Genomic DNA, 15,201 nt, shown 5'->3' with positions numbered 1-15,201 from the left:
AATGTGCATCTTGCAGGTGGTGATGCACTGCTCAGTGACGCTCCGGGTTGTTGCATGGGCGTTGTTATAATGTCAGTCTGGGGCTTCCCCATAGGTGGCATTAGCCATGACCTCAGCGAATAACCCTCGTCACCCAACAGCCAACCCCTCACCCAAGGGAGCGCCTCAAAGGTGCCGGGAACCTCAGAGTGCACTCGGATGTAAGCACCATTGACGTTGCCAGGGTATTGGGTGTAGACATGCATGATGTGCATCTGGTGGTCGCACACCATTCAGGGAATGGAAGTACTTGTTATTGATGAAGAGCACCCCCAGTTGAACTGGTTCTCGGAGGAGGACAGAACATATTAGCACGTTGCCATCCAAAGCCACCAGGTTATATGGTGACTCCGAGTTGCACTGCTGTGTCACCCTCAATACATCTCCCCCAGCCTCAGCCCTTACCCAGCCCCATTGATATATTGTCATTCGCATTGCACCCCTGTTCCTATTGGTGAGTGGCACCAGACTTGTGTTGTGGGGATCCTCTATCCTCACTACCTATCCCTGTCAACAGGGGTACCGGTGGCTTCCGCAACCAACCCATGTCAGCAATAGGCCATGTGGCCCGCTCCCTGTTTCCCCCAATGGGATCCTCTGTGGATGTCCTCACTGGGTGGGCCGTGTGTATCCCGACAGCAGGGTGGCAACTGTTTGTGCAGTGGAAAAGGTCACCTTGTGCCACCGATCATCTCCATCCTTAGAGGCTTGTGTGTGAGCAGGTCCTACAGATGGGGGTGAGCGAGGGAACTGTGCATCTGCTGGAACCTTAGTGTGATGTGGGTCCTATGCATGACACACAGGTTGTGACAGTGAGCTGGCTAGGTTTCCTGGCTGGCAGCAGGGTGGATGGGTATGGCGGAAAGGCAAGGCTTGGTGGTCCAGCGGAGTGAACTCGCTAATAGTGTCACTGGTGAGGCCTCTGCCCTGAGAGGAGCAGTATGCCAGGGAGGGTGCCAAAGGCCATGGAACATGTGTCCTTTGTTTGGTATGAACTCTGCTGTTCCTCTGCTTCCCCTGCAGTGGGGCTGTGCTTATGATGAGTGAACTGAGGAGTGCCAGCACCTGGTGGGCCACTGATTGAGCTTGGTCACGCCCATCCTGTTAATGGGTCAGCTGGGTTTGAGGGGTAGCTTGGGTGGGCTCCCAGATGACTAGACACTCTCTGAACATTTACAGTGAGCAGTGTGAACTGCCACGGGCCTGTAAGTAGCACCAAAGTAGTGCATTTAAATAACATACTGCAGAAATGGTGGTCTGAGCCAGGACACCCCAATCCTTAGTGAGGCACCCCAAGTGCATGGACCTGGTACCATGTTGTTCCCCATTACTCCCTGTTGCCCAGGAAGCCACTCCCCCCATCCCTGTGGCCTAGGAAGTACCCCCCCCCCCCTTCGCAATTTTACCAGCGCAATTTTATCTTTGTGAGAGAAAGACAGATAACTTACTTTTCCGGTTTTAAGTCCCTGTAAATGATCCCAAGGCCATGAAGGTGATCTAAAGCCAAGGCCAGCTCAGCTAGATAGAATTTGACATCTTCTTCTGTAAACATCACCTGTCGGAAGAAAACCATGAAATTAATGTTGAACTGGCTATTTGGCACATTAAGGATAATGTTCTTCCCAATCCATCGAATCTTATATAAAAGCTGAGTTCAGTGTGGAAGGTTTAAAACATCAGTCATACAGAAACAGAATACAGTTCTTCAGATAAATTATTTTGTACCAGTTAATCCCTTGAGCTACTCACATTTTGTTAAAGTATCCGTAATCATGTAACATCTCAAAAATTGATTTCCTCTCCATTTTGATATTGTAAAGAGGAATAATATCGCACTAATGAGCCCCAAATCGCACAGGCAGCGATTTCAGCAGTTCCACAGTGATTTATTTGTAGAATTATAAATGAAAATAAAATGAAAATCGCTTATTGTCACAAGCAGGCTTCAAATGAAGTTACTGTGAAAAGCCCCTAGTTGCCACATTCCGGCGCGTGTTTGGGGAGGCTATTACGGGAATTGAACCCGCGCTGATGGCCTGCCTTGGTCTGCTTTCAAAGCCAGCGATTTAGCCCTGTGCTAAACCAGCCCCATAAATGGCAAGGAGGAGGCTATCTGGCCCATCAATTCCATGCCAGCTCCCCTTGTCAGTCTCACTCACCAACTCAATTCCTCAGCTCTTCAAATTAATTTTCTTCAAGTGTCCATCGAATTTCCTTTTTTAAATCATGGATTGTTTCCTCTTCCATCACCCGCGTGGGCAGAAAGTTCCAGATAGTTACCACTCACTGCATAACAAAGTTCCTCCTCACATACCCCTGCATCTTCTTCCCAAAACCTTAAATCTGTATCCCCCTAGCACTGGTACCTTCTGATGATCAGGCCACTTATCCCATTGTCTATCTAAAACACACCTATCATTATCTTGTACACTTCCTTCAAGGTTCCCCTCAATCTCCTTTATTACAAATGCAACCCCAGACTTTGCAACGTGCAACTAAAATCCCTCATCCTTGGAACCATTCTGGTAAATTTTCTCTGCAAGGGCCCTCACATCCATCCTACAGTAGGCCAGCAAGCACTGGATGTAATACTTCAGTGGGGACATAACCAGAGCTTTAGAAAGGTCCAGCTTAACTTCCCTGCTTTAGTTACTCAATTCCTCTATTTATGACAAATGCTTTGCTAGTTCCTTTCTCAATATGCCTTGCCATCTTCAAAGGTCTTTGCGTGCTGGGCTTTCACTGAGTGAAAATGGTGGCTTGGTCCCAATTCTGGCATTTCCAACCCATTCCCCAGGTTTCCAATTTCATCAGCCCTGTTTAAGGGTATGGACTGGTTCGGGCTGCTGGCCTGCACCCCCATCCTTGCTGACTCCATTGCAGAGGTGGCATGTTCTAGACTTCGGCAGTTTTCTTGGAGTTGGGCCAACTTTTAAAGGGCTCGTGGTTCACATAACCTCAGGAGGTGTCATGAACTATAGTCTGGATGAGGGAGTCTTTAAAAAGGTAAGTTCAAATAGTTTCCCCCAGACCCATGCCAAGCTATGCCCCCTGGACCAACCCATGGCTCGCTCATACCCTTCATGGCAAGCTGTGCCCCTCCACCCACCTCCATAGTCCCTCATATCCACAATATCAAACTATTGGAACTTCCATTCCATGCGCATTCAACCACTATACACTCTATATAGGATCATTCTTAAAATTATTTTTAACCGCAGCTCAATAAATGTGTCAGTCACCCAAAGCCTTTAAAGTGCCAATAGCAGAAACTTCAAGCACTTGAAACCACTTTGTTTTGTGTAAATACACATTGTGAAATTGACAGAATAGATCAGAGAGACAGAGCTGCCAATCAAGCCATGTTTTCCCTGGGCCACAATTGTTCCAGCACTCCTGGGCTCTCAGCTTAAGAATTTTGTTGAAATCCACTCTCTATTTGCTTTTGGCGACATTATTATCTTTCTCTCAATAGCAGGAAATGTACCTTTTGATGGGAAAAATAAAAAACATTTTCATCAGTCCATATGGCTTCTGAACTTCCAGGAATGAAAAAGTACCACATTAACTCATTGTGCCATGGGGTCCCCTCGATGCTGTATTGTGACATTCAAGCGATATTTGTTTTTAGTTAGTTTAATATTTTTCAGCTGGTTTGAATCCTAAATTCCGTTGCAATGTTCACGATAAAATGGATCTTTCAGATAAGATGTAAAACCCGGAACCCATCTTACTGTTTTGTTGATTCCACTGAATATCAAAAATCTCATAGCACCATGGGAAGAGAAATAGGGAGTTTTCTAATATTTTTACTACTATGTCCTTCTCAAAAACACAACCAAATACAGATTAATGAGTAAAATCAACCAAATGAATTGCTACAATTCAAACTTATGCAGTGTTGGATGCCTCTTTATTTGTTGTAACTTGAATATATGTTTTTGGTCAGATCTCACTTGTCGACTCCCTACGTGACAACAATGACTCACAAAAGAAAAGTTTCATGTGAACTGTTTTAACACAAAGAATGGGCGGCATGGTAGCACAGTGGTTAGTACTGTCGCTTCACAGTGCTAGGGACCCGGGTACGATTCCCGCCTTGGGTCACTGTCTGTGCGGAGTCTGTACACACTCCCCATGTCAGCGTGGATTTCCTTCGGGTGCTCCGATTTACTCCCACAAGTCCTGATAGATGTGCTGTTAGGTGAATTGGACATTCTGAATTCTCCCTCAGTGTACCCGAACAGGCGCTGGAATGTGGCGACTAGGGGGTTTTCACACTAACTTTATTGCAGTGCCTACTTGTGACACTAATAAAGATTATTATTATTATGGTGTGGTAAGATTGCAATAAAAATAGTAAAATGCAACAATTGATTGTTGGACCCACAATCCAGAGATGTGCAGGTTAAGTTGATTTTGCTGTTATAGTCATAACAGAAAACTCTTAATGCTTTCCGACCTTGCTTAATAATAAGTTGCAACATTCACCAATTAACCAATGTCTCTAAATTAAATTGGGTATTTGGTAGAATTTGGTGAGGCTACTAAACCATCTATGGACATTCATCATTCTGGTCCTGAGGTGGACAATTGGGTTTTGGCCGAGGTGAGGCATCTTCCTTGTGATGGAGCTATATAAGATTTTGCCAACATACCTCTTTGGATAGTCTTGTAAAAAGATCACCTCCTCTTAGAAAATCTAAAATCAGGTACAATTTTCCTTCAGTCTGGAATGCTGCAAGGGAGACAGAAAGGAATGAAGGTCTCTTTTCTGAATTGATTATTTAATTCATAAACATTTAAAACATGGAAACAACAACATTAAGTGAAAGTGATTTTAAGAGGCGAAGTAAGTCCCGGGAGTAATTGAGAAAGCAAGGCAAAGAAAATGGAGAAGTGGCCAAATATGGAGTAAATATAACCAAAGAAATAAGAATATTTTATTGGCTGGAAGCATCGATGAGGAAGAGCTCCGGGGGGTGGCACAGTGGCAAGCACTGCTGACTCACAGCAGAGGGACCCAGGTTTGATTCAGACCTCGAGTGACTGTCTGTGTGGCGTTTGCACATTCTCCCCGTGTCTGCATAGATTTCCTCCAGGTGCTCCGGTTTCCTCCCACAGTCCAGAGATGTGCAGGTTTGGTGGATTGGCCATGTTAAATTGCCCCTAGGTGGGGTTTATGAGGATAGGGTGGGCGTTTGGGTCTTAGTTTGGTGCTCTTTCAGAGCGTTGGTGCAGACCCGATGGGCCAAATAGTCTCCTTCTGCATTGTAGGGATTCTATGAAAAGTTTGGGAAATATTTCTGCATATCCAGGAGACAGTAAAAGTTTGACAATATTAATCAGTGAAGCATTTCAGTGATCTAGGCATTGATTGCTTGAGAAAATAGTAGAGGAACAATGAAACAAGCATATATGTTTCTCAAGGTGGTAAAGCACAAACAAAAAATGTTTACTATTTACAGCAGATCCATCTACATTTTGAACTGAAAGGTCACCAACCACAATTTCTTCATAGTTCAGTTTGTTGAACAGAAACCGATTATTCTGGGTTTAGTTTTCATAACATGTCAGCAAATTAATGGCATTAGAGGATAGGTCATGAATTGCAAATCTCCAGAATTTACTGGTTGGGTTACATCTAATTACGGTTTGTTTCAAGCAATAACCTCCATGTTATTTTCAGGAACTTGCTGGGGTGCAGATTAAGGCTGTAATTCTCCGGGGGTTGGAATTCTCTGTTCCTGTCGGCAGTGCACCCCTGCCCAAGGGTTTCCTGGTGGCGTGGGATGTCTTCAATGGGGAATCCCAATGACACACCATGGGAGTAGAGAATTGCGTTGCCAGCGAAAGGCACGTTGCCAAGAAACACATGGCTGAGGATCCGGAGAATCCAGCCCTAATTGTCCATAAAATTTGCCACAGAGAGGTAAAGCAGGAACTTAACAGTGCAAGTCTTTTTTAACAAAATGATAATAGTTATTGAAAAGCCAGCCAACCTCCATGACCCAGAAAGGGAGCAGATTAAACTGTTCAAACTCATTGTTGTACGTGAGGTTTTTTTTAAATTTTCCTTTCTGCATTTCATCTCTGAATTAATCCAATCTTTCTATCTTTCTCTTTATTTCTCTTTCTATTTGTGATTTTCCTCTAATTCATCCATTTCTTTTTTTTACCTGCACATCTACCCTGCATATCTTTGGGTTGTGGGGTGAGACCCACGCAGACACTGGGAGAATGTGCAAACTCCACACAGACAGTAATTCTACCATTTCTGTCTTGTTTCTGTTTTTTTCTCAACCTTTTAAATCGGATTGGTTCAGAGATGTTGGTCTTACTGTTCTCATTAAGATTCCAGATGCCCTGTTGCCCTCATCGATCCATTGGCTTTGACGTGGTCCATGCCAGTTTTGAACAGTAGACAGGTCTGTCAATTGCCTTTGAAGCCAAGAAGTAAAAATATGCTGGGCTTCACATTCAACTCTCTGTATAGGAAACCCAGCACCCTGCCTGCTCTGAACATATGCTGAGTCGGGGATTGATCTTATTAGCAGAGTTGTATAGAGAAAGGAACAGTGGGATTTCAAATGCTGAGATGACCATATTCAATTCATCATCATATGACGCATTATGTGTTAAGTCAATGAATGGCAAATTGAGCTGTCTGCAAACTAGTCCTCAATTCTCAATGCATACACCTATCATGCAATGCTCCGAACTGAGATAGTTTCCATTTGACATTTTCATCTAGATTTTTAAAAATAATGGGGTTAATAAGTGGACGATACAATTCAATGTAAATTGGTGTCAAGTCATTTGAATAAGTGTAAGATTCCAACAGAGGGAGTTTCTTAAATAGAACAGTAATGCAGTCCTCTGATGAGGACCGTGCCTTAGGACTTAAATGAATAAACTAATGAAACCAAAACCATCATCCCAGTGCATACCTATCGTTGAAAGTAAATACAATTTAAGCTGAGGCCTGGGAACCTGTCAACTTGCAGTTTATAATATTAGTCAGACCCAATTCAACTCCCTTTTTATTCATCTTGATCATGTGGTGATGTTGATGGTAATGATGCGCTAACTATTATAAAACTTACCATAATGTAATTTTACTATGAAAGGATGATTGACTTCAGCCAAAATATCACGTTCCATTTTTGACCTGACTCGATCGCGCACTGGGGAAACAATGAAGAAGTGTCTGTTTTAACTTTGTAATCTGGCTGTGTCGTACATTACAATGAACTCATCAAATGTTTTATAAGCAATGTCAATAAAGTAGAAGTTTGGTCCTATTTCCCAGGAATGTAACACAATAATGTTGGAGACAGGAGAAAATCATAAGGAGATGTTGGTAGTCTGCTAACTCTACACACCACAAACAATGGGTGATATTTTTATTTGGCCCAATAGTTTATGACCTTTTTTACATGCCACAGTAATTTGGGACAATGGGGTTTATCAATGCATTCTAGTTGCATTCATACATGTAATACTGGAATGGTTACCATTCCAATAGAAGTGCTGCCAGAGGACTCATATCCAGGAGGCCAGCAGTCAGTCATATCGTAAGCTGCTTCCTGAGAGCTATGGAAGGTTAGAGGTTAAGGTTTTAACTTTCTGTCCAGGTGAAAACAGTTCTCATAAATTGTGATCAGAAACAGTCATAGAGGAAATTAAATTGCTTCTTCTAGGGTTAGAGCCAGTCAATTCAGTGAACATCAATTTTTTAAATTGAAGTTTCGCATAACACTTTGCATAATGGAATTAAATTTTACTGAACATTGTATTATCTTCTTTCAGATAACATGAATACAATAAACCAACTTATTGGTTTACAATTGGCTCTATCTTATTACAATATTCATCAGTCAATCTTCTGGGAGATAAGTGGAAACAAATGCGATGTTACAATATTATGTACACACAACAAAGAACATCAATGCTGGATCCCCTGACACACTATAATTTAACAATAATTTAACAATAAAAGGTTGTAAAGGTAGAAATCCAATCACGAGCGGAGGGAGGTGGAAGATCTGCTAATGGGAGAGACCGCATATAAAAAAACTCAAACACCTAGTTCACATGACAAATTTATAACTCCAACATATCCGACAAAAAGACTGACAGCTCAAAAACAGCTCAGAGCATAAATATATAGCACTGGAAGGCAAAAGGTTAGAGAGTAAGTGCCTTATCATAATAGGTTACTGTGGTAATTTGTGATGATTGTCACTTTTTAAAAAATACTTTTATTCCAAAGCAAAGTACACAAATCCCATAACCTTTCAAAAACATAACACAATCTAAACAGTTTTTCATTTCTGCCTCCATTTTCTTCCCTTAACTACCCCATTCCCTCTCCCGCGTTTCCCGGCAGTCGTTACATCTCATGAGATCTAACCAGATCTCGCGAGATGTCGCAATCTGCAACCAGCCCACAATGGGCGGGACCCAGACTCACAGAGTTAGGGGAGCCCAAAGGCTCACTTAACTATGACTATGCTGGATCGAATGCCCACCCGGCATTCGTCGAGGAGATCCCACCTGGGCGCTGTTTAGCACTGGTCCCCATAAATGGGGACCAAGCGGAACGTCACTTGGGGGGTTGGGGGGTTCCTAGGCAATCGGAGGCCCCCAGGTGGTCGGCCCCAGGCCAGGCTGGGATGCTGAAACTGTTGGTGGCACCGAGGCACCACCAGCCTAACACCCTGGCAGTGCCATCTTGGCACCCTGACAGTGCCTCCTAGGTGCCAGCGTAGCACTGCCAGGGTGCCTTGGTGGCACTGCCAGGCTGGATGAGCACTGCCCGGCTGGCAGTGCCAAGGTGCTTGTCAGCCTTCCAACCCGGAAAATCCCACACCGTTTTTCATGGGAATCAATGGTACTCCACACAACACCAGGGCTAGCCTCTCACCGGTAATGGAATTGGTACCGGTTTGGCGCTGATTTTTCTGACGTGAAAATCCATGGATTTCCCGTTGGCATCAATGCTTAGACTCAGAAATGGAGAATCCAGTCCCACATTCCTGCCAACCCCCGAAGATACGATTACATGAATTATTAGACGATGCCAGTTAATTCACCTTCTCTCTTAGGCAACAATATGGAAGAAAATATGGTCAAGAAATGTGATGATGTGCCCATTTTACAAGTGTTAAGTAAGCCCAAAAGCATCTAATATGTCCGTTCTGGGCTAGACACCATCACCTACCAAACTGTTATTTGTGTTAAAAGAGGAGTGCAGAGCCCCATTCTGAAATAGGCACCTTTTCTCATACAAAGAAGGGATTTATACCTGCTGAGGATATTTTGTTAAAGTAAGTGGCTGAACTGAAACAACACGTCCTGTGTTGACTACCAGGTCAGGATAGCCGGGTCTACATGCAGAGTAACCAGGGGTCCTTAATGGGATTTCTGCAGGTTACCATCAAATATTTAAATGTGAGGGTCACATGATGTGAGCACAGCAGCAGTTGCATTTTAGTGAATTCCGCCTCTGATGGTATTTAATGCTTCATTGCATCCTGGTGCACTTTTCATATTTGCCTTTACTTGGGCTACGTGGCTTGAACTGGAAGTTCCTGATTGTGTTTTTGCCGAGGAAGAACCAAGATAAAATCCTTGTTTGTTCTCGGCGGTTGGAGTGGGCTGGGGTGGGGTCCAACTTACACTGGGAAAGTTGCTGCTGAGCGGACTCTCGTCTTGGCGGTGCAATGTCCATCTAGATGATGGCCACCATCTCGGATGTTGATGGCTGAAAATCTCAGTTCTGTGGCGTAGGTTGTTAGAACTCACTTTGAAAGACTGCGGGATAATTTTGGAAGAGTGGAGGAGGTCCATGAGAGGGTACTTGCACTTGAAAGAGCGCTGTTCATGGTTCGAGGCCGCTTTTGTGTCATTGAGATCCTCCTCCATGGTGTGTTGCTTATCCAGACGGATTCAAGAGGTGGGGGTTGGGAAGTGTGTGCCTCTGAGCCCGATCTCTGGTGAGAGGTGGGAGGTGAGATCCCGATTGAGTTTGAAAATGAGCTGCCGTGCTTTGGTAATCTTGATTTGGAGGGTGGGTGCATTAGGTTCGATGGAGTACAATGTATCCTGTCTGCGAGGCCAGGCATCGGTAGGGCCCACTGATCACTGGTCCTATACCCGAGAGGGTTGGAGGTGGCCAAGCAGGTCAAATCATTCCCCCTGGTGGGGCCCAAACTGTGGTCTGTCTGGGAGTCGGGGAAACGGCATAGTGGAAGTAATGGCATTTGTGCTTTGATCGCTGGAATCCTTGAGAGATCCTGAAGAATGTTCATTGATCCTGTCCGACCATTTGTCTTCTTATGCGACATGGAAGCTATCTTTATCCTACAATTTGCCCTTCTGTTCCTCTATAATCCTTAACGTTGCTCCCTGCTGATCACGTTATTAATTATTTATTGCTGGGTTTTTTATCCTGCAGAGGAGTGCGAAATATGATGGCCAATGTCAATGATTATCCTGTTCTAGCAAAATCATTGAATCAATTATGGGAAGTGTGATTTGTGCACAGATTTACTCCTTCTGGTTATTATGTCTTATGACCCTTGTGGTTGGGGGAGGGGAATTGATTTTGTCACCCCCGTCTCATTTATGAAGAAGATGAGTGGAGCCAGGATGGGATGGAGGGTGTGTGGTTCTGGTTGGCAGGGTTAGTTCAGTCCTCACTGGGAATGAGGATAGGCCCCCAAGTTAGAGCTAATCCATTTCAGGTTGCCCCGCTTTGGATTTTTAAAAATGTTATTTGAATTTAAGAATGTGTGTAATTATCCTTCATTGGCCTGGGCAGAGTTTCTATCCTGTAAAGGACTGGGTTCCTTTTGGATCTTCCTTGAAGTTGAATTTTCCTTTTCCTCCATTTGGGCCTCTCACTTTGCTCCTCTCCTGGGCTATTAGGGTGATTGGGATGTCGAGCTGCAGTGGCTCTGGGTATGCTTTCTGCTATGGTGGTCGCCTTGAGCTTTCTTTTCTTCTCTTCATCCGGGCGAGTATTGTGTTGTTTCTTATTCTGATCTGGTCCAGTGGTTTGGGATAGTTTCTCTGGTTGCGGGGGGCGGAGGGAATTGGTTCTCCGGTTGCACGGGGCGGAGGGAATTGGTTCTCCGGTTGCGCGGGGGCAGAGGGAATTGGTTCTCCGGTTGCGCAGGGGCGGAGGGAATTGGTTCTCCGGTTACGCGGGGGCGGAGGGAATTGGTTCTCCGGTTGCGCTGGGGCGGAGGGAATTGGTTCTCCGGTTGCGCGGGGCGGAGGGAATTGGTTCTCCGGTTGCGCGGGGGCGGAGGGAATTGGTTCTCTGGTTGTTGGGGGCGGAGGGAATTGGTTCTCCGGTTGCGGGGGGGGGGGGGGGGGGGGGGCGGAGGGAATTGGTTCTCCGGTTGCGCGGGGGCTGAGGGAATTGGTTCTCCGGTTGCGCGGGGGTGGAGGGAATTGGTTCTCCGGTTGCGCGGGGGCGGAGGAAATTGGTTCTCCGGTTGCGCGGGGGCGGAGGGAATTGGTTCTCCGGTTGCGCGGGGGCGGAGGCAATTGGTTCTCCGGTTACGCGGGGGCGGAGGGAATTGGTTCTCCGGTTGCGGGGGGGGGGGGGGCGGAGGGAATTGGTTCTCCGGTTGCGGGGGGGGGGGGGGGTGGGTGGAGGGAATTGGTTCTCCGGTTGCGCGGGGGGGGGGGGGGGGGGTGAGGGAATTGGTTCTCCGGTTACGCGGGGGCGGAGGGAATTGGTTCTCCGGTTGCGCGGGGGCGGAGGGAATTGGTTCTCCGGTTGCGCTGGGGTGGAGGGAATTGGTTCTCCGGTTGTTGGTGGCAGAGGGAATTGGTTCTCCGGTTGCGCGGGGGCGGAGGGAATTGGTTCTCCGGTTGTTGGTGGCGGAGGGAATTGGTTCTCCGGTTGCGGGGGGCGGAGGGAATTGGTTCTCCGGTTGCGCGGGGGCGGAGGGAATTGGTTCTCCGGTTGCGCGGGGGCTGAGGGAATTGGTTCTCCGGTTGCGCGGGGGCAGAGGGAATTGGTTCTCCCGTTGTTGGTGGCAGAGGGAATTGGTTCTCCGGTTGTTGGTGGCAGAGGGAATTGGTTCTCCGGTTGTTGGTGGCAGAGGGAATTGGTTCTCCGGTTGCGCTGGGGTGGAGGGAATTGGTTCTCCGGTTGTTGGTGGCAGAGGGAATTGGTTCTCCGGTTGCGCTGGGGTGGAGGGAATTGGTTCTCCGGTTGTTGGTGGCAGAGGGAATTGGTTCTCCGGTTGCGCTGGGGTGGAGGGAATTGGTTCTCCGGTTGTTGGTGGCGGAGGGAATTGGTTCTCCGGTTGCGGGGGGCGGAGGGAATTGGTTCTCCGGTTGCGCGGGGGCGGAGGGAATTGGTTCTCCGGTTGCGCGGGGGCTGAGGGAATTGGTTCTCCGGTTGCGCGGGGGCGGAGGGAATTGGTTCTCCGGTTGCGGGGGGCGGAGGGAATTGGTTCTCCGGTTGCGCGGGGGCGGAGGGAATTGGTTCTCCGGTTGCGCGGGGGCTAAGGGAATTGGTTCTCCGGTTGCGCGGGGGCAGAGGGAATTGGTTCTCCCGTTGTTGGTGGCAGAGGGAATTGGTTCTCCGGTTGTTGGTGGCAGAGGGAATTGGTTCTCCGGTTGTTGGGGGCGGAGGGAATTGGTTCTCCGGTTGTGTGGGGGCGGAGGGAATTGGTTCTCCGGTTGTTGGGGGCGGAGGGAATTGGTTCTCCGGTTGCGCGGGGGCGGAGGGAATTGGTTCTCCGGTTGCGCGGGGGCAGAGGGAATTGGTTCTCTGGTCGCGCGGGGGCGGAGGGAATTGGTTCTCCGGTTGCGCGGGGGCGGAGGGAATTGGTTCTCCGGTTGCGCGGGGGCGGAGGGAATTGGTTCTCCGGTTGTTGGTGGCGGAGGGAATTGGTTCTCCGGTTGCGGGGGGGTGGAGGGAATTGGTTCTCCGGTTGCGCGGGGGCTGAGGGAATTGGTTCTCCGGTTGCGCGGGGGCGGAGGGAATTGGTTCTCCGGTTGCGGGGGGCGGAGGGAATTGGTTCTCCGGTTGCGCGGGGCGGAGGGAATTGGTTCTCCGGTTGCGCGGGGTGGAGGGAATTGGTTCTCCCTCCCAGGAAATCTGTTCTTGGCTCCTACATGGGTACAGATGGGTCTGATATCAGAAAGAGGAGGCTGTGATGGGTCGTTGGTGCTGCTGCTGCTGAAGGGGGTGTACGTTCATATATGCCCGATCATGGCGTGGGAAGTCTATCCTGATGATTGCAGGCTTGTGCAGCATGAGAGGGTGTGCACCGTTCTGTTGTGTTTTCATGATCTTATCCTGTTTTCCTCTCGGTCTCCAGTGGGCTATATGAGTATCTGGTTTTGTCTAATGATTGTATTGAGCCAGTTGTGATGCTGTTTTCCTGCCCATTCTCTACTCATGTAGGTCAAGCCAATTTTTTTTCTTCGTGTTTATAAGACCATAAGACATAGGAGCAGAATTAGGCCACTCGGCCGATCAAGTCTGCTCCGCCGTTCAATCATGGCTGGTATTTTTCTCATCCCCATTCTCCTGCCTTCTCCTCATAACACCTGGTCCCCTTATTAATTAAGAACCTATCTACCTTGGTCTTAAAGACTCTCAGTGATTTGGTCTCCACAGACTTCTGCGACACAGATTTGTACAGATCCACCTCCCTCTGGCTGAAGAAATCCCTTCTGATCTCTGTTTTAAAGGATCGTCCCTTTAGTCTGAGATTGTATCCTCTGCTTCTAGTTTTTCCTACAAAAAGTGGAAACATCCTCTCCACTTCCACTCTATCCAGGCCTCGCAATATCCTGTAAGCTTCAATAAGATCCCCCCTCATCCTTCTAAACTCCAATGAGTACAGACCCAGAGACCTCAACCATTTCTCATACGACAAGTTCTTTATTCCAGGGATCATTCTTGTGAACCTCCTCTGGACCCTTTCCAAGGCCAGCACATCCTTCCTTAGAGACGAGGCCCAAAACTGCTCACAATACTCAAAATGAGGTCTGACCAGAGCCTTATACAACCTCAGAAGTTCATCCCTGGTCTTGTATTCTAGCCCTCTCAAATGAATGCTAATATTATTTGGTAACTTCGTTGCATTATTCCATAAAATGTAAAATCTCAATAAATATACTTTGTAAAAATGTAAGTGTTATAAAATGCTGAACTGAATATGGAGACAAATTATAGAATCCCTACAGGTCAGAAAGAGGCCATTCATCCCATTGAGTCTGCCCCAACCCATCTACCTAGGCCCACTCACACACCTATCCCCGTAACCTAACCTAACCTGCATGCACATCCCTGACACTAAGGGGCAATTTAGCATGGCCATCAACCTAACCCAAACAGCTTTGCATTGTGGGAGGAAGCCGGTGCACCCAGAGGAAGTCCGTGCAGGCTCCACACAGACAGTCATCCACGGCTAATGGTCCTCTTCAACATTAAAACCACCTCAGGCAATGGCATGCCACCCTCACTGCCCTCCCCCAACAAATCCCTATGTCCCCAGTCCGCTTGGCTACTTCCTTCCTCCCTCTCTCCCTCTCCGACACTACCTCCATCCTACTTGTGGTTGCTCCCTAACTTCTGATTACTTCCTTCTCTCCAGGACCTACTTTAAGAAGGCAACAGTGGAACAGTTCAAAATTCAGAGTGACTTCATCGCGAGCTGCCCGGGAATGTCTGAAGTGAGCTAGCTTTGGGTGAATGGGGCCTAATAACAGGGACCTACCCATTAGAAAGTATGGATCTTTCTCCATGTTCATTTTTTAAAAATTCATTCTTGGGATGTAGGCATCGCTGCCTGGGCCAGCACTTCTTGCCCATCCCCAATTGTCCTTGAACTGAGCTATTAACTCGGCCATTTCAATCAACCATATCGTTGTGTGGGTCTGGAGTCACATGTAGGCCAGGCGGGTAAGGATGGCAGATTGCCTTCATGAACCAGATGGGTTTTTAATGACAGTCAGCAATGGTTTCATGGTCATCAATAGACTTTTAATTCCAGGATTTTATTGAATTCAAGTTTTACCAACAGCCATGGTGGGATTACCCAGAGCATTACCCTGGGTCTCTGAATTACTAGTCCAGTGACAATCCCACTATGCCACCGCCTCCCCTTATTTTTAGGC

The 15,201-nt window shown here is 47.1% G+C and overlaps 1 protein-coding gene across 6 annotated transcripts in view; it reads right to left on the bottom strand.

Annotated features, from left to right (window-relative positions):
- rps6ka2 (ribosomal protein S6 kinase, polypeptide 2) overlaps positions 1-15,201 on the bottom strand; it is a 498,908-nt gene that overhangs the window by 133,553 nt on the left and 350,154 nt on the right. For all 6 annotated transcript variants that reach the window (XM_038808497.1, XM_038808501.1, XM_038808509.1 and 3 more), the window contains 3 exons: positions 7,146-7,226; positions 4,698-4,777; positions 1,488-1,594 (listed from right to left, as the gene is read on the bottom strand). In XM_038808497.1, the coding sequence (XP_038664425.1) occupies positions 1,488-1,594; positions 4,698-4,777; positions 7,146-7,226 (268 nt within the window). The remainder of the gene's footprint in view (positions 1-1,487; positions 1,595-4,697; positions 4,778-7,145; positions 7,227-15,201) is intronic.

Source organism: Scyliorhinus canicula, chromosome 1 (genome assembly GCF_902713615.1).
Source record: "Scyliorhinus canicula chromosome 1, sScyCan1.1, whole genome shotgun sequence".
NCBI lineage: Eukaryota > Metazoa > Chordata > Chondrichthyes > Carcharhiniformes > Scyliorhinidae > Scyliorhinus > Scyliorhinus canicula.
The sequence above is the reverse complement of the archived record's forward strand: the minus strand, read 5'-3'. Positions and strand labels throughout refer to the sequence as shown.